Source organism: Solea solea, chromosome 12, assembly GCF_958295425.1.
Source record: "Solea solea chromosome 12, fSolSol10.1, whole genome shotgun sequence".
Classification (NCBI taxonomy): Eukaryota; Metazoa; Chordata; class Actinopteri; order Pleuronectiformes; family Soleidae; genus Solea; species Solea solea.
Window position 1 is genome coordinate 26,311,167 of NC_081145.1, and position 21,924 is coordinate 26,333,090.

General features: G+C 38.1%; 1 protein-coding gene across 1 annotated transcript; it reads left to right on the forward strand.

Moving 5' to 3' along the window:
- The first annotated feature begins 94 nt into the window (after positions 1-94).
- Positions 95-19,637, forward strand: aars1 (alanyl-tRNA synthetase 1). Its single transcript, XM_058645329.1, has 20 exons — positions 95-242; positions 3,554-3,711; positions 4,247-4,435; positions 4,551-4,696; positions 5,466-5,657; positions 6,987-7,131; positions 7,680-7,825; positions 8,526-8,634; positions 9,487-9,637; positions 9,775-9,899; positions 12,197-12,341; positions 12,455-12,633; positions 13,901-14,014; positions 14,916-15,122; positions 15,227-15,411; positions 16,427-16,535; positions 16,845-16,958; positions 17,105-17,311; positions 18,334-18,447; positions 18,739-19,637. Exons 2-20 carry the CDS (start codon positions 3,568-3,570, stop codon positions 18,916-18,918), a joined length of 2,901 nt encoding a protein of 966 aa, XP_058501312.1. The 5' UTR covers positions 95-242; positions 3,554-3,567; the 3' UTR covers positions 18,919-19,637.
- The last annotated feature ends 2,287 nt before the right edge of the window (positions 19,638-21,924 follow it).

Here is a 21,924-nt window from a genome sequence, read left to right on the forward strand (position 1 = left end):
GTCGTTCCCATTGCATCAGCCAAGCCGGGTAAGGGCACTGATGTGGCGGGCTCGGCCGTGATTGACAGCTCGCCTGTCCAATAGAGTTCGAGCTTTTCTGATGCGACGGAACTGCGGGCCAATTAACAGCCGGCTTGGGCGTGTTCATCAGCGTTGCGCTTCCCTTCTGGTCCAGCGGCGTGGAGTGAAAGCACTGTGTTTGGGAGCAGTCTCCGTTTCATTCTGCGTCAAGAGCGACTTCTGTGAGTATTATCGCCGTTTAAATTAAACAGCAGTTGCCTTACGATTAAATTAAACTGGTTTTCTGTCAGCGCAGTGTAGTGAAAGCTGTCTCTTTGTGTTGGACATAGAGGAGTAGCATGGCTGGCTAACTTTTAGCTTGCTAACGTCAGTTTGTCAAGCTAATGTCTCTGACAACACAGCAGTTTACAAACCACCATTTCACCGTCTGATAAAGTGACATCACGGGGGTTTTGGAGCACATTTAAGGGTGTGATGTTGTCCGACATGACAGGAACTATTTTCTGATGAATGTTTCTGATCTATGGGCCTTTATTTACATCACAATTGCAAGTGTTGAGGAGGAGATTACCCATCTGACTCCTGTAATATGCATTGTTTGTTGGAAAGGGAGTCTCTTCCTAATTTGAATTTTTATTTTATGGATATAACAATAATAATAATAATAATAATTGCAACATTACCCCTGCTTAATTTCAATTATTAGTATGATCCTGAAAGGAGAACAATTTTGTAATTTTATGGAAATGAAAATGAACATACAGACCTAGTGATTTATTAACCTGTGCTACTAAAGGAGCGCATGATTTTAGATTTTTGTTATTATGATGCCTGTCCAGATTTCTGCTGGCTGGTCTTTCCAGCTCAATGCTCCCTTCTGGAAAGGGTAACCAGAACAAGTACGGCGGGCACAACTCGACTGTCTTTCTGAAGGTTTATTCCACATACACAGTTAAGCAGCAGTTAAGTTAAGTTGAAGTTAGTTAGACAGCATCTTGTTAGCTACTAAGTACAGTCAGTTAGTCAGTCAGTTAGACAGTCAGTTAGGTTGTAAAACCGACAAGTCGTACAAGTTCTAATGATAGATAGATTTACAAAGGCGCATACAAAGGCAATATATAACAAAACATGGCTTTGACGATGCACCTTAAAGGCACTTTAAAGGCAACAGTGCTTTGATGCCAGTTACAACAATGAACAGATAAATAGAATGAAAGACAAATAGCTTTGCCTGCTAGAAAGTTCTACAATGCCTTATTTTTAACTTCAAGAAGTTCACCAATTCCAGGTTTTCTAAATGTCGATCGAAAGTTTTCAAGGTTTTCTCACATTTTATCGAGATAATAATCAACAGATTAATAGATTATGGGGAAAAAAATTAGTTGCAGTCCTAATTTGTTCTTATTACAACATTTGTATATCATTACAACATTCTGATTATCTATCCATAGGCACTGAGAAAATGTGCCATGTAAATATAGACGATCATGAAGCTAGAAGTTGACAAACTTGTTTATGCGTAATGTAAAAACACTAATATTTGTGCAGTGTAAACCCCCTCTGACATTTCTGCCCTTTTTTGTGCCTTTACAATACGGTAGTTCTATTAAATATTCTCTTCTTCACACAGGCTGAAATTTCCATCCCATCACTTAAATGACTCTACTTCCTCTGGTTGTCAACAGGGTTTGGTAGTCAGGATGGGGACAGTGGCTGTTTACTGGCCGCCTATTGGCCCCAGAGAGCTGTATGTGCCAGCTGTGTTGTTTCCTTTGTCAGCTAGTCCACAAATGAGTGTATGATGGGTATTTGCCTTTAACAATTATATGGTTTATCTTGTTTTGTGGTTAGACTGCCTGGTTATGGTCCAAACAATATGATGAAATGAATTTAAATAAATTAAATCACGCAGATCATTGTTTTTAATTGGTATCCGATCTATGAGTGGGTAATATTCCGAACTTCTTTTAAGTCCAGTGTTGCCCAAACTTGTGCCATTGTTGCCCAACATTTCCCAAATATTCATTGTGACAAAAGCAAATTGGCATAAAATATATTTCTGACATTTTCTACTTTGTAGATTGTTCTTTCTCTCTCCACACCCAGATTGATTTTAATGATTTTAACAGGCTGTACACTGAGAGGTGAAATGCTGCTCTTTGTTTGAAATTCTTTTTCTATCACAGTTCTCAGCTCCTCAGTCTCTGCCTCTTCTTCATAACAGTTCAAAGTTCTTCAACGCAAGTTCTCCATTCAACTGGTTTCTCGTCTCCTCAGCCTCTTCCTTTTCCTCCTCTTCTTCTTCTTTTTCTTCTTCTTGTTCTTCTAATAATATCCGACCGGGTGTACACTGTGAGGTGCTTCTTCATTTTTACAAAGGCCACTTGGTGCTGTGGAGAGACTGTCCACAGAAACTAGTATCCTTTGTGTGTGTCCTGTGATCTTTCTGTGATGCCACAAAATGGCCTTCTTCTTCTTCTAATAATAATTTCTGGCAAAGGAAAGCTTTGAGAACTGTGGATTAGAATCCAAAAGGCTTATGGAACAAGGAAAGAATGAGGATGGAGAGGAGGAGAAGAACTGTGAATAAGAACTTAAATCTGGGATTGATTCATGTAGATATTGATTAATCATTGCAGCCCTATTTTTGAACAGCAACCTTGAGGAACTCCACACAAAGCCAAATCAGCACTGCATCACTGATGCAATACTGCACTGATATGACAGTATGCTGTCGGTGGGAACTCAAACTGACTGTCAGGTTGATTATAGTGCACTGCAGCACCTAAAGCCCCAGGATTCCTGAGCTGATCTTAGTTTATGAGGAAAAAAACCCAAAGCCCAAATCTACGAAGAGAGCCGGTTCAGACATGTACAGCATACAAACTGAATTGGTGATTGGACAAGGGTCGACATATGGCTCAGACAATACTTTATAGCGGTCTTATTTATTTTAATACATTTGTAAATTGAATATCTGCTGGTTTAGGCTGTTAGAGTCTAACCTTGGTTGTTGGAAAAATGCAATTGAATCATTTTCCCCCACTATTTTGACACTGATTAGAAGTCCTGTCTTCTTAAACATGTTAATTCACAACTACTAGTACTAGTTTTCTTTGATGTGTGCTTTCCCCTCATTTTTTGCCTCTGTGTTGGAACTAAGCTGACCTTGGGGCAATAGCTCACCTACAGTAAAAGCCTCAACTGGTTAAACTGGTTTGTTACTGGAAATATTGCTTCTTGGTGCCTTGCGGCAGAACGAGTGAATTCACTGCGGCAAAACGGGTAAATTGTGGACTTAAAATAACATTTTCCGCAACACATCTGTGGGCCTCAACCCAGTTTTTGGGAATCATTGTGGATCCAGACTAGACTTTGCTGCTACATCACTATATCTAAGAAGTTAGCACTGGCTCAGGTGAAGATTAGCTGTTATCCAAAATTTGGTTTAGAAATCTTCATGCTTTGAAAAACCACAATGAACCCAGGACAATTGAACTAAATGTGTTGCAACCTTGTATTTCTCTTTCAGAGAGCTGTTTCAGGATGGACTCCCATTTGACCGCAGCTCAGATCCGTGAGAAGTTCATTGACTTCTTCCGACGCTATGAACACCAGTACGTCCACTCGTCGGCCACCATCCCACTGGACGACCCCACGCTGCTGTTCGCCAATGCTGGCATGAACCAGGTATTTTCTCCATATATCCACATCTATACTGTGTTGTCACACCTGTACAAGGAAGCCTTTGTTTTTCTTGCTCTTTCTGAGTATAGAAAACTCATAAACATGTCCACAGATAAAAATTGAACAGTACTATGTGACTGACTTAATATGAAACAAATAAGACCGAAGTAGCAGAGTGTTATTGCTGTTGACATGATGACGTGATGGCTGTATTGGAATCCAGTGTCAGGGTTTTTGAGGTTGCTCCAACTTTTTGAGTTGTAAATCCTAGCTTCTGATCCAAGAACTCGGAAGTTCACACTTCCAACTACAACTGGAATGCACCATCAGATGCAGCTGTGGAATTTTAAATCAAAAATGTACTTTTCAAACATTCAAATGCTGGGTTATCCAGCAGCAGAATTTCCAAATATCTGTTCCCCTCTCTCTGTCAGGCTCTAGTTTCATACACACTGATTTTAGCAATGTTTTTAGTGGTGCTGTACAGTTTTCTTAAACTAGTCACAAATAAGTTTGTTTTTATATAACTGTCTCGTAGTTCAAGCCGATCTTCCTGAACACCATCGACCCTTCCCACCCTATGGCCAGGCTGCGTCGCGCTGCCAACACCCAAAAGTGTATCCGCGCTGGAGGCAAACACAACGACCTGGACGATGTGGGTAAAGATGTCTACCACCACACCTTCTTCGAGATGCTGGGGTCCTGGTCCTTTGGGGACTACTTTAAGGTAATATGTCGATAGCCCTTGTAGTTTTATGAGAACACTAGAGTTACTTTCTGTCACACGTATGTCTTATTGTCCACTCTTGTCTGATCTCCTTCTTCCCTCTTGTCACCTGCAGCACCTGGCCTGTAAAATGGCCTTGGAGCTGCTGACCCAGGAGTTTGGTATTGACATAGAGCGTCTGTATGTCACCTACTTCGGGGGATGCGAGGAAGCAGGCCTGGAGCCCGACCTGGAGTGTAAACAGATCTGGATCGACTTGGGGTGAGCTTAAAAATAAGATCTACTCTTAATTATGTTTGCCTTTTGAGTAACTTTTAATAACCACCCTTCCCTGTGAATTATTTTCCATGCCATGCATCATCTCCCAGGATAAGTTAATGACTTCAATAGAATTTATACACGGCTCTTATTTTGTGTTTGTGCACGACAGCCACACTGTCTTATTTTCCCTGTTCAGAGTAATTGCTTAATGTTGTGAGATTGTTCCCCGGAGAACTTCCTTTCTTGTCCTTCCCAAGTGCCACAGAAACAGAGAACTTGTTACAACAACAGCCCGAAGGATAATCTGTTTCTCTTCACTTCTCCACATCCTCGTCTCACATCACATCTCATCATAATTTATCTTTTACATGGAAGATTTCCCTTTGGCCCTTCAACAGTGCAGTGTTTTGTGAACATAAAAAATTAAGATTTTAGACCATACATTTTTATGTTAATAAGCCACTGATTTTCATTGATGAACAGATTATTATTACATATTTATGCAAGTTTCTTGTCTACAGATGCTTTATAAATGCTCAATGCAGTGCAGTAAATCTTGTTTTTTTCCTTCAAAGCTTTATTTCACATGATTTGATGATCTTTTTTCTATATTTATTATTTAATTTATTTTAAAGATCAGTATCAGCCACAGAAAAACTCGACCCTAGTATCCATGTGGCTTTTCTTGTGGCTACTGGTTTATTTTTTGTTTATGTAAATATATTTTTTTTTTACATCTTAATATAAGTAACGCTGTCTTCTCTCTCAGAATTGACGAGGCTCGCATCCTGCCCGGCAGTATGAAGGATAACTTCTGGGAGATGGGAGACACCGGCCCCTGCGGCCCCTGCAGTGAGATGCACTTCGACCGCATCGGAGGCAGAGACGCCTCTCACTTGGTGAACATGGACGACCCCAACGTCCTGGAGATCTGGAACCTGGTGTTCATCCAGTTCAACAGGTAAATGGACACAACAATATAACGGCATCAGAATTTCTAATTAATAACATACCTTAAATGTAAGTTGCAAATCAGTCCTTTTGCAGACGTAATCAGTCGTGACAAGAGCAAATTTGTGCATAGTGTAGCAACTAATTTGCAGACCTATCTGACATAACACCTCAAGAGATGTTTGGTAGATAATTTGCAACTTAATTTTGGTAATGTCATTTAAAAATTATACACACAAATCTAAACAAAAGGTTTTAAAAAAAGTATTCGTATTTCTAATGAGGACCAAGAAAACACAAAATACAATAAACAAAATGCCCTAACCGCTACTTGTAATGTGTCTTCTATGAATTAATTAGTCCTGTGTTTGTGTAATGCACCAAATTGTTCATTTCAGTTGATGGATCACACGTGTTGAGCTGGATTGATCTGAATTACTTGTTCTTGTTGGATTTTTTGTTGTTGTTTTTCAAGTTCCATCTTTTTTCTTTTTTGTTCCAGTTTAAGCCTGTAACCAGTTCAGTCGGGTAATTAAAGATTAGTAAAATAATTACAACTTATGTGACAGCAACACATCTATAAACAACTTATAAACCTTACCTGAACTTCACATCAGGTTAGGTGACATTGGAATTTGGACACACCTTTGTCATTGTTTGTCAGTACATGTGTCCAAAGCATTCATTGTAAAACTAAGAAACAGATCTAGGGTTAGATATATCTAGATATTAGGGATGGGTATTTCAAGCAGAAATGCTCATCTACAGTTGTGTGTGTATTCTCCGCGATTATTCGTAGTCATCTCTTACCTTGTGAAAACCCTGCCACTCATCATGAACCTGGCTCTGAAATATGAAAAGTTCCTTTGACCTGTCTTATCTACCAGAGGATCAGTAACTTTTTTAGTGATGTTCTTTCTTTAATATAATCAAATAGTCATAGCCACCCTGACTTAAAAGTAGATTATTTGTAAACTTCTTACACAAGAAATTCCTGAATACCACCCCAAACCTTTCACTTTTTATCAATGGCATGCAATCATGAGCCAAATCATTATGTCAATCCTGATTAAAGCAAACATCTTCTTTACAGACATCCTTTATGAATTTGTGAATTAATAATTTGTGGAAGATGTTTGGTAAAAACAAATTTCAACTTGGTCTTATGCACGTTCTTGAATACATACACACAAATCTCCACTAAGAGTTTGAGGAAATTCTGTAATTCTCTTCCATGACCCATCTGTGGGTCCCAAACCCAGACTTTGGGAATCACTACATTATATAATGAATTTATCATACACTTCTTTACTGATGAGTTAATCTGGGTTTTGTTCAGAGAGTCTGAGACGGAGCTGAAGCCGCTGCCTAAGAAGAGCATTGACACAGGAATGGGTCTGGAGCGTTTGGTGTCTGTGCTGCAGAACAAAATGTCCAACTACGACACGGACCTCTTTGTCCCCTACTTTGAAGCCATTCAGAAGGTAGGTCAAAATTTGCGTTACTGAACTTTGCTAAACTGATACCTGATTCCTGACTAACTAAAAAGAAAAGTGCTTCAAAAGAAAATATCAACATTTTTGTGAGGAAAATAAACAAAAAGGTAGGTTTAGAAATGTTATCTCAACGTTAGCATGCACCATGCACCAATTTCTGCCATTGTAATAATAATGAAAACTCATTAATAAGGAGAGATGAGGTCAGATACTGGTCAAAATCACTGGTTTGTATATCAATAAAAATATAATAAATGCAGACTGTAAATAATAAATAAATAATAAGCAGTAAATGAGTCATGTTGTGGGCCACAAGTGTGGTAGACAAAAACAAATAATAGAAAGCTTGAAAAAGAGCAAAAGAAAAACCACTGTGAGTAATTGTTGGGCTGGTTTACTTTGACAAACCTAAACAATATTAATTCTTTGTTTAAAAACATTCTATTAATATTTACTTGGATTACATCCATACATGATCCATGTTTGGGGATGAGGGAAAACGTGCAGTCCCAACACAGTTTTGTGTTTTGTTTCAGGGAACTGGTGCTCGCACTTACACTGGTAAAGTCGGTGCTGAGGACACTGACGGCATCGACATGGCTTACCGCGTGCTGGCCGACCACGCCCGCACCATCACCATCGCCTTGTCTGATGGTGGCCGACCGGACAACACGGGAAGAGGGTGAGACACGTAGAAATGTCTGATTGGGAATATACTGTATGTAGAGCTCCGGGCATCACGTCGCTCACGCCACCATGTTGGCAGGAAAAGCAAAATGTATGCCACCCTTGCCGATTTCAAGCCATTCACTGCACATTTAACTTCCCTAATATAAAGCAATGATTCATCAAACCTGAGAGTATTCAAATGTCTACAGCTTTCTGATAAAGTCTCTGTTATGTCATGTATAATAAGCAAGATATTTCAGTCTTCTATGCTCACTTTAAGCCTGTTTTATGGCAGTGATCCACTTCTGCTGGGTCTCAGGATCTTTGGTGATCCAGTTAAATGTTTTAAAGTTTGCTTGTCCCTGGCTGTTCTGTTATCTGAGGGTACAACAGCTGTCTACTGTCTTCACTTCACAGCAAAATAAAGAGTTGCCTGACCCATTGCCTGGTATATATATACTGCCTGGTATATACAGTATGTCTGTGGATTTTAATAGTGTAGCTTCTTGCCAGAATGGCTTTGTTTCGATTCTTAGTGATCATGTGATGTGAGGTTCTGGAACTCATTTTGCAGAATAATGTGTAATTTGGTGATTCACTACCGTCAAACATTAGAGCTTATACAATATTTAAAAAAAAAAAAAAAAAAGTTTTAGATGACATGATATTAGCGCAAGGGTTTTATGTTGATTTTTTTTTTATTGCTTCATTAGTTACGTGTTGAGGAGGATTCTGCGCCGTGCAGTCCGTTACGCCCACGAGAAGCTCGGGGCTCAGAGAGGCTTTTTTGCCACTTTGGTGGACGTGGTCGTCAGCTCTCTGGTAAGATATATTTTTCTGCTAGGGCTGCAACTAACAATTTATTTTCCTTATCGATCAATCTTTCGGTTATTTGAATCAATCAGTTGGTGTTTGGTCCATAAAATGTCAGAATGTGGAAGAAAAATTATGATCTTGTCAGTTTTAATGATTTATTTTATTATATGGCACCAAGAAACAAGATAATATTCACATTGAAGAAACAGAGTGTTGTTGTTTTAAATAATTAAACAAGTTCTGATTTTTCAAACTGGTAACTTTAATAATCGATTAACAACTACAGCCCTACTTCCTTTCCGTTTTTATTTCAATATATCCACTTTTTCCCTCAGTAAGCCGTGTGTGTGTGTGTGTCAGTATGACATTTACTTTAAATTCATAAGAATTTGTTAAAAGTAAAGTAGTCATTGGTGATTTCACAGTAACCTTTTAGCATTTAGTAACTTGGGTGACCTGAGCGAGAATGACAGTTCTGTTAGCAGTGACATTTGGGTCGTATCCAATGCTGCAGCACTGACAAAAACCTATGCTGCACAGAAACCAAGACAAAAAGAGTAGTAGTACAATACGCTTAACACAATAAAGTGTGAGCGATTTCCTTGAGTCATCTGTTGTGTATGAAGCACTGACGAGCGGAGCTCAGGAAAGAGTGAGTGTTTTAATAACCTGCAGATAAAACCCTACCTACTGCACATTTAAAATGGCTTACATTAATATCTAAATAAATTGCAGATGTACCTCATATTCACTATTTTCTATCATCATCATTTAACACCACAGTAACATCTTCAGGTTTCCAGCCCTCCCTTACTTTTCAAAATCAATCCCCACATGATCACACTCTCTTCTCTCCAGGGCAACGCATTCCCAGAGCTGAGGAAAGACCCAGAGATGGTGAAGGATGTTATTAATGAGGAGGAGACACAGTTCCTCAAAACGCTCAGCAGGGGGCGGCGTATCCTGGACAGAAAGATCATGAGTCTGGGAGAAAGCAAAACCATCCCAGGTGAGATGCCCTCAACATGTTCTGCATGACTTTAGTGGCTCTTTTTTGTGTATTTATAAACAGATTAATAATTACACAGATTACACAGATTACACCTACTTGCATGTTAAGATTATTTTCTCTCTCTGTGTGTCCAGGCGACACAGCGTGGCTGCTGTACGACACGTATGGTTTCCCACTGGACCTGACCTCCCTCATCGCAGAGGAGAAAGGCATGCTGGTGGACTTGTCCTCGTTCGAGGAGGAGAAGAAGGCAGCACAGGTGAGGAGAAGGATGTTGTGATTGTTTGAATTTGGCCGTGACCGCTCTGAGGTAAAACTTCACTGAGCTGTGTTTGGGGTCCTCTCCCGTGGGAAACACTGTTTTTGCCTCGTGTCGGCGTTCTGCGATATTGCCCTGTAAGTGAAAGCACCTGCTATTACAAGAAAAAAACTTGTAATCGACTTTAATTATATTTACTTTATAGTCCCATTCTAATCCCCGGTTGTTTGATTTAGCGAGATGATTGATTTCCTTTGCTGTCATACTGCAGCATCGTGCTGCTGCCTAATGTCTGAGTCGAGCACTTTATTAATAGGAACACTTATTGTTCTTGTTCAGGCCGCAGACTGTAAAAAGGAATATAGTCGTCTGGTTGTAAAACAAACTCCCGTTTTTTTTTTTAAAAGCCTCTACTTCAGTGGTTCTCAAACTTTTTACACCGAGTACCACCTTATTCATATGTATTAATATTATTAAATATTGAGTTCACCCACGTTAAAATACAGTGGTATAAATAGGTCAGCTACAGACTTCACAGGAGGCAGATTTATTCCTAATAAGATCATTTGCTCTCTCATCATCCTCCTCCTCATATACTTTACACACTGGTATTGTGACATAAGTTCAAGATGGAGATTAATCTGACAGGCTGGTGTCCACTCATAAACATGCTGTTTATCATTTATTATCCTCTAAGCAGGGAAAATAATTTACAAAGAAGAGCTGAAACTAGTTGTTTAGAGCATTAACTGAGCTGCAATTGACACAGAAGGTAAAATAATAATATAATTTGTTTTAATTATTTAAAAAACTATATATTTATATTATTTCACTGATTATAAAAATATTTGACAATGAATAATAAGCCCTACTAATGTTAGGAATCATTCTAGAGCTAAAACTATTACTCGATTAATCAATTACGAAATTAATTTTCAACTATTTTGATAATGGATTTATTTATTAAAACAACATTTCTGATTGTTTCAGCTTCTTAAATTATTTTGTGGACAAAATCAAGACATTAGGGAACATCATCATTTCTAGGTTTGACAAACACTGATCAACATTTTTCAGCATTTTCGGACATTTTATGGACCAAATGATTACTCGATGAATTGTGAAAATAATCGTTAGTTGCAGCCCTAAATCATTCAAATGATGTTATTTTCACAACCAGCAGAGTCGCTTCCCTGGTGGCTTACTGCTGCTTCCTTCATTATTCATGGGACACATGACTGTCTGTCACCTGATCAGTACCACAAACCTGCTTTATGCTTTATTCTTTATTCTACCCATGTGGGAAAGTGTGGCTACGTCCTGCACAGCACATGTGTGAAGGATCAGATAATGACAACGTCCTTGTTTACACGCAGAGACCATCTTTGCTCTCCTCTTTATGGTGGAGATTTTATAGGCTGCTGGAAACTTTCCTTCCTTAAACTGCATTGCACAATTTTTGCAGATTTGTCGGCTGCACAATTAATACATGGATAACTGGATAAGAAAGACATTATAATTATTATTATTTGAACATTTGCCCTCTCGAACTGTGAGTAAACTAACCAAAGTTTACCAATTATATCGATATTATCTAAAAACCCTGCTGACAACAGCTTAAACTTTTGTTGTTATTTGTTATTAGAGACATCATTTTATTTAACTTCTTTTCTCTCGGCTTCTCCGTCTCCAGGGGTTTCTACCACAGCGTAACGGTCCACATGATTTACAATAATATATTTTCTTGGTCTGTTGACTGCACAAGTGCTGACACAATAAACTGTTTTGTTCATTATTGATTTTTAACTTTTCATTATGATGCGTCTTGGCTGGACTTTTGTTACCTTGTGGACATGCACAGGAAACAAAAGTCACTAAACTATATTTTAAAGACAACCCCTTACATTCATTTTGGTTTTACTTTGAATTTGATACAGTTGGAGATTGTCGACTCTCACTGATGGAGACGTTTTCCCAAACTGTCACCTTTTTAAATTAAACGACAACTAAACTAAACATAGTTCTGTAAACACGTGTTTCGCAGTTGCTTATTTTTAATAGTCTAGTCATAAGTCTAGAAATAATCAACATTAAATAATCGTTAGTTGTAGTCCTAATATTCACATTTGAGAAACTGTAATCAGATGAATAGTCAAACCAAATAGTCGATTATCAAAGTATTTGGTGATTGAGTTGTTGAGTTTTATGTCAAAATTGTTTTAAAAAATAGTTTTAGCTGCTTTAGAGTTTCTTTAAGTAAATAACGAAACTGTGTGTGTGTGTGTGTTTGCTTGCAGCTGAAGTCTCAGGGTAAAGGTGCAGGAGATAACGATCACATCATGCTGGACATCTACGCTATCGATGAACTGAGGAACAAGAACGTACCGGCCACAGACGACTCTCCCAAATACAAATACACCTCGGATGAAAGCGGGAAATACGGTGAGTGACAGGAGACACATGTTCACTCCGAGTTCAGTTCAGTTCAGTTCTGTATTTTCACCACGTTCGTGCTCTGACCTTACTTCGTCCTTCCTGTTAATAATGTGTTTCAGAGTTCAATCAGACCACAGCTACGGTGCTTGCCCTGCGTCGCGACCGTGCCTTCTGCGATGAGGTGACCACAGGTCAAGTGTGCGGTGTGCTGCTCGACCAGACGTCCTTCTACGCCGAGCAGGGCGGACAGACGTTTGACGAGGGCTTCATACTTCGAGAGGACGACAACGCGGAGGACGTAAGTGCAAGAAAAAAAAGACAATAAATAAACTGTTTTACTGTACTAAGTTATTACATATGGGACAATAGCGTAGAGAGAATGTTCCGTGTGCACAAAGACAGACTCACCACAACACGACCATATAACATGTCAAATTAACACTGTGTGTGTGTGTGTGTGTGTGTGTGTGTGTAATATAAGGTATTTTGATCTCTGATAAATATCAACATATTGAATTATGACCAATATATAACTCATGATAATCAGAAATGACAAGAATTAGAAATTGTAAGGTTTTTATGCATAATATTCATTGAATTCTCTCTTAGTCATATTTAGTTTTTTAACAAGATTAAATAAAGAGATATTAATAAAACTGTATTAACTTAAGATGTGCTGCTAGGTAACTGTGTCAAGTTACCTAGCAGCACATCTTAAGTAATTATGTAATCTGTGCTAAAGGTTAATTTATAATAAAATATAAATGGTATGAACATTGAGTACCATCAGTGAGTACAGAGGTCTGTTTTTGACCCACTAACCATGATTCTTCTGATTCTATTGAAAATAGCTGCACTGATGCAGGTTTACATTGGATTTTACAAGAGATCTGAATAAAAGAAATTGCTAATTATACTATATATATATATATATATATATATATATATGTATATATATATATATATATATATATATATATATATATATATATATATATATATATATATATATATATATATATATATATATAGTATAATTAGCATTTTTTATTTACTTTTAAATGTGGAGAAAAAAAACCCATAATAATTATCACAGTCTAATCTCCACAGCAGACTGGGTGTGTAACAGTTTGTGTAGAACTGTGCTGGCTCTGATCGCTTGTGGAAATTGTGCCTGCAAAATAGACAAATAGAGACTCGACAATGCGACAAAAGGCTACTAAATAAAATCCATCAGCTTTGGCTGAAGAGGAGAGATACATTTGTGTTGTCTTTGTCTCATGAGTGAGAGCTCGGAATGGCACAAGGATGTTTTTTATATCGCAGTTTCCAAACGGCTGTCTCATCACTTCATTCCCTTTGTCTTCATTTCTTCATATTCTTTTCTTTTTTGCCGAGGACGAGAAGTCTTTGTTCTCCGACACAAATTGTCAATTAAAAAAACATTTGAGGGGTTTGTTTTTGTTCTTGAGTTCGGAAAATTAAATACACTATTGTCACAAAGCATCAGACGGCTTTCTCACTGAGGCAGATTTAATGTCTGTTTCTCGTGTCTTTGTTTGCAGCGGATGGAGTTCACGGTGAAGAACACTCAGGTGCGAGGAGGTTACGTCCTCCACGTGGGAACCGTCTACGGAGCGATGAAGGTCGGAGACCGCGTCGTCTTACAAGTAGATGAGGTGAGTCTCAAACGTCTGACATTATAATTTTAGCTCGCAGCTACATGAAGCAACATCAGCGTTCTGTCATCTTCATTATATGACATAAAGACAGGAGCTTCTCAAACCCAAAAATAAATTAATAAGCGCGACATGTTTGCTTCCATTAAATTGAGCTGTCAAGAAGAAAATGGAAGATTCTTTTGTTTAAAGCATCTCATTCATTCAGACAAATAATACAAATAAAGAAGGAAATTATCAGATTTAAACAAAGGAAAGCTGGAAACAATTTTTAATGGAACAATTGTTAATAAAACAGGACAGGCTGTGTTTTTAATGAAAACATCTCTATTCAGAAAAACAGAGCAAAAACAACTGACATTTGTTTTAATGAAAATATAAAATATAAACTGCAAAATGTATTTAGTATAAAAACAATTATATTTCAGAAAAACAGCCAAAGTTTATTTTTTATGTGAATTTGTATGGAACTTTTTTTGAATTCAGAAAAACGGCTTTAGATCTTTTTAATGATTATAAAAGGTGTTGATTCAGAAAGAAAGAGAACTGAAATCTTTATGGAAAATGTTTAATTAATTCAGATATGGATCAAAAATCAATTTTGTATGAAGAATTATTATTATTATTATTATTATTAATAATAATAATAATAATAATAATAATAATAATTTTAAAAAAGAATGCAGAAATTGATTTTTTTTTTAGGAAAATTATCTCACCAACTTTAAGAAAAGCAGTATTTTATTTTTTAAGAGGGGAAAAAGATAATTTTCGTTATATTAGATAACTCATTTTAATAACAATTTTTTTTAAATTTAAGTTAAATGTAATAAATATCTATACAATCGTATGTTTGCTCAGCCGCAGCAGCTCTTAGTTGTTTACCTGTTGTTCTCTCCAGGCTCGTCGCAGGCTCATCATGAACAACCACACCGCCACACACATCCTGAACTTTGCCCTCAGAGGAGTTCTGGGAGAGGCCGACCAGAGGGGGTCGCTGGTCGCTCCCGACCGCCTGCGGTTTGACTTCACAGCCAAAGGTGCGCTGAGCACAGGGGAGATCCGCCGCACCGAGGAGATCGCCTGTGCCATGATAAGAGACGCTAAGGTCAGTGTGGGTTTGGGAAAACAACATTTTATTTCTGTGTCTGTGTCGTCTGCACCAGAACTTCAGTCCTGATCTCAGTGTAACGTGGTTTTATAATCTTCCAGCCCGTCTACGCCCTGGACACCCCGCTGGCAGAAGCTAAAGCCATTCAGGGTCTGCGCGCCGTGTTTGACGAGACTTACCCTGACCCCGTGCGAGTCGTGTCCATCGGTATCCCCGTTCAGGACCTGCTGGACGACCCCAACAGCGCTGCTGGTTCTCTCACCTCCATCGAGTTTTGTGGTGGAACGTGAGTACGATGTTTTTCTTTCTCTTTCGTGCAAACTTGGAGATGTAAAAACCAGCCAATCACAGCGCACATACAGTCGGCATTTTTGTCCTGTTTGCGTGCTTCTCTTGTTCTATGCTGTTATGTGGTTTTATATTTTATGGTAGTGCTTCCCAATGTGTGGGCCACTGCCCTCTGGTGGGCTTCAAACCAAATTCGTTGGAACATATATATATATATACTTTGTTATCTATTGTGTAGAAACCTGTAATACTTCCACACGTCACTTTTCAGATTAGGTTAGGTTAGGTCCCAGTGTCCCAGTGGCTGTCAGTCCTGGATGTGAAGGTTTTGATCGTATAAGTTACCACACTTTACACACGCGTAGAACCGTAGGGACGGGACAGTTTCGTCACTCTTATTTTTCTGCAAAGTTTCAGTAAACATCATAAAGTGGAAAATAAGAATCATTCAGCTGTCTGTTAACAAGTTACACAGCATTTTTCAACTCCTCACATGAAATATTCTTCAGTTTTCCCTTGTGTATTGTCTCATCATCAAAGCCTTAAACTATTTTAGACTTGCTCCACTGACTTTTACAGTGGCTGCTCCTCGCTGTAAAATTAAAAAGCCATGACGTCCCTGAACCGCACGGATCTGACACAGATCATAGCAACACTTTTCATTTCATGTGTTTACTGCGGGAGTCAGTGGTTTTTCAGCGTGTATACAGATGTGGAAAAGTGTCCTACATATATAAATGTTAGATTGGGTTTTTAATGAATCTTCCTTTTTAAGTGAAATTCCACCATCTTGTTCTACTTCAGGTTTAAAAAACTATTGTTAAGTGTCTCATTGTTGTCTTCTGCTACAAACACTCCCTCTGTTCCTGCTGCTGCTGCTGATTTGTGATGTTTCCTCTAAACGCTGCTGCTGCTGTTCCTCCTCCTCCTCCTCTTCAGCTCTTGTTTTCCTCTTCCTCCCACACTCATGAATCGCTGCTGGTAACATAGCGTTGGTTTCTGCTTATCTACAGCCATCTGCAGAACTCTGGTCATGCTGCGCCATTTGTCATAGTCTCTGAGGAGGCCATCGCTAAGGGCATCCGCCGCATTGTTGCTGTGACAGGAGCAGAGGCCCAGAAGGTCCACACACACACACACACACACACACACACACACATCCACCCACACTTGTTGATATTATAAACAAAGTAGAGAATAATTTTCTTCCCCTCACAGTGGATGTAATATTAAAAAGGCACATCATTTATTGGTGAAGTTGCAGCTAAATTTCCCCTCGCCTTAAGTGTGATGGGGAAACTATGCGTATGTATGTAGCCTTCAGGTAGCATCAGCACTTTGTTTTATCCTCCTTTTTCCCTTTATTTCTGCATACATTTTTTGCTCTCTTTCTTCCCCGCCGTTCAAACCCTTGGGTTTTTTCTTCGCCAGGCTCAGAGAAAAGCTGATGCCCTCAATCAGTCTCTGTCTGCTCTGGCAGAGCGGGTGAAGCAGCAGACCGCTCCCAACAAGGACGTACAGAAAGAGATCGCAGACATGACTGAGGTAATACGCAACTTCAACCCCCTGAAATATGACATCTATTTATTTGCTTAAAGATGTATGATAATGAAGGTCAGGCAAATATCAGAGTAAATGTTCCGTCTTCCTTCTGCTGCGGCATCACCTTGTGTCTTGTGCTCTGTCTGCAGTCCATAGGCACAGCAGTGATCTCCCAGTGGCAGAAGGACGAGATGAGGGAATCTCTGAAGGGCCTGAAGAAAACCATGGACGACCTGGACCGCGGCTACAAGGCCGACATCCAGAAGAGAGTCCTGGAGAAGACCAAGGAGGTGATCGAGGGCAGCCCCAACCAGCCGCTGCTCGTAATGGAGATGGAGACCGGAGCCTCAGCTAAGGTAAAAGTCGGGATTAAGTTGTTTTATTCAACATTGATTCACAATATATATATATATATATATATATATATATATATATATATATATATATATATATATATATATATATATTTAAGTGGAGCTTCCGTTAAATATTCACCATGTTTGAAATAAGGAGTACATGACATCATCCAAATATCCAAATAAATATTAACTACTCTAACACAAACATGAGAATTGTTTCCAAAGATTATTTTCAAAATTATTATTTCTGTATATTGTTTTCTAGTTGTTTCTTCCATAAAATGCAGAATATGTAAATCAGTGCTTCTAAAACTTCAGTATAACATCCAAAAGACACAAAGATGCTTAGTTTTCTGTCATAGTTTGTTTAAAAACTTCATTTTAACTGATTAATCAATGCAAAGGTGCAGATTTATTGATTATTATTATTATTATTATTATTATTATTATAATAATTATAACATATTGATTGATGTTTTGAAAAGAGTGTGGTTGCAGGTGACGTATGTAAAAACTCCCGGTTTCAAATATTTTTCAGCTCTACTGAAAACTATGATACTCGGTATCAGTTTGATACTCGCCAAAATAACAGGATTAAATATTGTTTAAACCAAGAATTAGAATCAATACCCTCCATAAACGCTCTAAAGTAAAGGCTGCAAATGTCTGCGTATTAGCAGCTAAACTGATTAAAAGACTGTAATGTGACTGATATCATATCGGACACAAAAACTACGATGTAAAGGAATAATTAATGCACTCACACTTCTACATCGACTTGTACAGAAAAACAATTGGGATGTACAAACACAATTAAAATTCTGTTTGTTCTGCTGTATTGAACATTTTCCCCGGCTCAGACTTGAGGCTCATCCCTTTGTGTTATTACCACGGGAGCGGCTGAGCTCTGTGGCCTCGTTAGCTCTGACCTTGAGATATCAATATTGCTGATTAAGTAGACTTATTTGTGTGTCTCCCTCCCTCCTATTTCTTTTCTTCTTTTCTTTTCTTCCTCTCAGGCTCTGAACGAGTCTCTGAAGCTGCTGAAGTCCAGCTCTCCTCAGACCGCAGCGATGCTCTTCACCGTAGACCCCGAAGCCGGCAAGATCACCTGCCTGTGTCAAGTCCCTCAGGTAGAGAGCAGCGTTTCTCAAAACTTTGTAAAGATGGAAAACTTATCGTGACCCAAAAAGCACAATATAAATCCAATTTGAATTGGTAAATTAATTTTATACATGTTATTTAAAGCGTATGCACATAAATCTTAATTTAAAGCTTGACAAAGTGCTTGGGAACCCCAAAAGAAAAAAATCTGTCAGCCCTGACCCAGTCTTTGGGAATCACAGAGGTCACAGAACATTATTCAGTCACATGATGTGAAGGCGTGAGCTGCAAACTCACCAGATCGAATCTTCTCTCCACAGGACGTGGCTAACCGCGGCCTGAAGGCCAGTGAGTGGGTTCAGGAGCTGTGCCCCCTGCTGGACGGAAAAGGAGGCGGAAAGGACATGTCTGCTCAGGCCACGGGCAGGAACACACAGTGCCTGACGGAGGCACTACAGATGGCCAACGAGTTTGCACGACTCAAACTGGGAGAAAACTAAGAGCAGAGAAGGAGAGGAATTAGGAATTGTCGAAACATCCGTCTCCTTTACTGTCTCTCGTCTCTGTTTGGGTCTGAAAAGATTTTTACAAAAAAAACGTCCAGGTTTCTCACTCTGGCCATTCAGCATACGCACATTGACGCTTAGCCAGCAATAAATCAAAAAATGAGCCACTCGAATATTTATGGATGGAATGAATCATTGCTGTCTTCAACAAGTAAAATTCTTTTCTAGGGAAACTGTTCATGTTTCATGCAGGTGAAAGAGGAATGCCACATTATTTTGAGAGTAACGTTATCATGTCTGTGTCGTCATTATGTGCATGTGCACAGAGGAAATTTAAAATGATTAGGGATTTTAAATCGTCTAGCAGCTCAGTTGCTCTTAATCTGACACTTCCATCTTATGTCTGTTTCATCTCACCTTTGCCCTCTTCATTTAACGTTTGGCTTCCTCGTCCAGTTCAGACACATTAAGAGGCTGAAGCCATGTGTTTTACATGATGTAGCTGTATGATAGTCTTGCTTTTCATGTCATAATTTAGTAAATGTGTTCATTAACTGTATAAAAGAAAAGAAATAATCATGAAGAACTGAACTCGACTTCCCCTGACGTTTACTATTATTGATTCAGTGCATATTGTTGCCGCTGTAGCTGTTCCCATGTCAGAGAGACAATGTCATGTTATGGAATAAATGCAACTGGTGGATATTCAATAAGCGTGTGTGTGTTCTGTTCTCAAACCATCTGAGAAAAATGTAGACAATAACACAGCAATATTTTAGAGATACATTGACTGCAAATGTCTTAGGCCACCTATCAACAAAAGGTTTAGTTACTAAAGTCATAGTATAGCATGTCGTCCAAAATGTGACAAAAAAGTCATAGTATAGCATGTCGTCCAAAATGTGACAAAAAAGTCAGACTTAAGTATGTCGTCCAAAATGTGACAAAAAAGTCAGACTTAAGTATGTCGTCCAAAATCACTCAAAAAAATCATAGTATAGTATGTCGTCCAAAATCACTCAAAAAAATCATAGTATAGTATGTCGTCCAAAAGGAGTCAAAAAAGTCATAGTATAGTATGTCGTCCAAAATGTGACAAAAAAGTCATAGTATAGTATGTCGTCCAAAATCACTCAAAAAAATCATAGTATAGTATGTCGTCCAAAATGTGACAAAAAAGTCATAGTATAGCATGTCGTCCAAAAGGAGTCAAAAAAGTCATAGTATAGTATGTCGTCCAAAATCACTCAAAAAAGTCATAGTATAGCATGTCGTCCAAAATGAGTCACAAAAGTCATAGTATAGCATGTCGTCCAAAATGTGACAAAAAAGTCATAGTATAGTATGTCGTCCAAAATGTGACAAAAAAGTCATAGTATAGTATGTCGTCCAAAAAGTGACAAAAAAGTCATAGTATAGTATGTCGTCCAAAATCACTCAAAAAAATCATAGTATAGTATGTCGTCCAAAATGTGACAAAAAAGTCATAGTATAGCATGTCGTCCAAAAGGAGTCAAAAAAGTCATAGTATAGTATGTCGTCCAAAATGTGACAAAAAAGTCATAGTATAGTATGTCGTCCAAAATGAGTCACAAAAGTCATAGTATAGTATGTCGTCCAAAATCACTCAAAAAAATCATAGTATAGTATGTCGTCCAAAATGTGACAAAAAAGTCATAGTATAGTATGTCGTCCAAAACGTGACAAAAAAGTCATAGTATAGTATGTCGTCCAAAATTAGTCAAAAAAGTCATAGTATAGTATGTCGTCCAAAATCACTCAAAAAAGTCATAGTATAGTATGTCGTCCAAAGTCACTCAAAAAAGTCATAGTATATAGTATGTCGTCCAAAATGAGACAAAAAAGTCATAGTATAGTATGTCGTCCAAAATCACTCAAAAAAGTCATAGTATAGCATGTCGTCCAAAAGGAGCCAAAAAAGTCATAGTATAGTATGTCGTCCAAAATGTGACAAAAAAGTCATAGTATAGTATGTCATCCAAAATCACTCAAAAAAGTCATAGTATAGCATGTCGTCCAAAATGAGTCACAAAAGTCATAGTATAGTATGTCGTCCAAAATGAGACAAAAAAGTCATAGTATAGTATGTCGTCCAAAATCACTCAAAAAAGTCATAGTATAGCATGTCGTCCAAAATCACTCAAAAAAGTCATAGTATAGCATGTCGTCCAAAAGGAGTCAAAAAAGTCATAGTATAGTATGTCGTCCAAAATGTGACAAAAAAGTCATAGTATAGTATGTCGTCCAAAATGTGACAAAAAAGTCATAGTATATAGTATGTCGTCCAAAATGAGTCAAAAAAGTCAAAGTATAGTATGTCGTCCAAAATGACACTAAAAAAGTCAAACTTTGGTATGTCGTCCAAAATCACTCAAAAAAGTCATAGTATAGTATGTCGTCCAAAATGTGACAAAAAAGTCATAGTATAGTATGTCGTCCAAAATGTGACAAAAAAGTCATAGTATATAGTATGTCGTCCAAAATTAGTCAAAAAAGTCATAGTATAGTATGTCGTCCAAAATCACTCAAAAAAGTCATAGTATAGTATGTCGTCCAAAATCACTCAAAAAAGTCATTGTATAGTATGTCGTCCAAAATGTGACAAAAAAGTCATAGTATAGTATGTCGTCCAAAATCACTCAAAAAAGTCATAGTATAGCATGTCGTCCAAAATGAGTCACAAAAGTCATAGTATAGTATGTCGTCCAAAATCACTCAAAAAAGTCATAGTATAGTATGTCGTCCAAAATGTGACAAAAAAGTCATAGTATAGTATGTCGTCCAAAATCACTCAAAAAAGTCATAGTATAGCATGTCGTCCAAAATGAGTCACAAAAGTCATAGTATAGCATGTCGTCCAAAAGGAGTCAAAAAAGTCATAGTATAGTATGTCGTCCAAAATGTGACAAAAAAGTCATAGTATAGTATGTCGTCCAAAATGTGACAAAAAAGTCATAGTATAGTATGTCGTCCAAAAAG

What these genes read in the sequence shown, in the direction of transcription:
- aars1 (XM_058645329.1), top strand. Translation starts at nt 3,568, where the DNA reads ATGGACTCCCATTTGACCGCAGCTCAGATCCGTGAGAAGTTCATTGAC. An exon ending in CCAATGCTGGCATGAACCAG is followed by an intron (nt 3,712 to 4,246) that starts GTATTTTCTCCA and finishes ACTGTCTCGTAG; the next exon opens with TTCAAGCCGATCTTCCTGAA. An exon ending in ACTTTGAAGCCATTCAGAAG is followed by an intron (nt 7,132 to 7,679) that starts GTAGGTCAAAAT and finishes GTTTTGTTTCAG; the next exon opens with GGAACTGGTGCTCGCACTTA.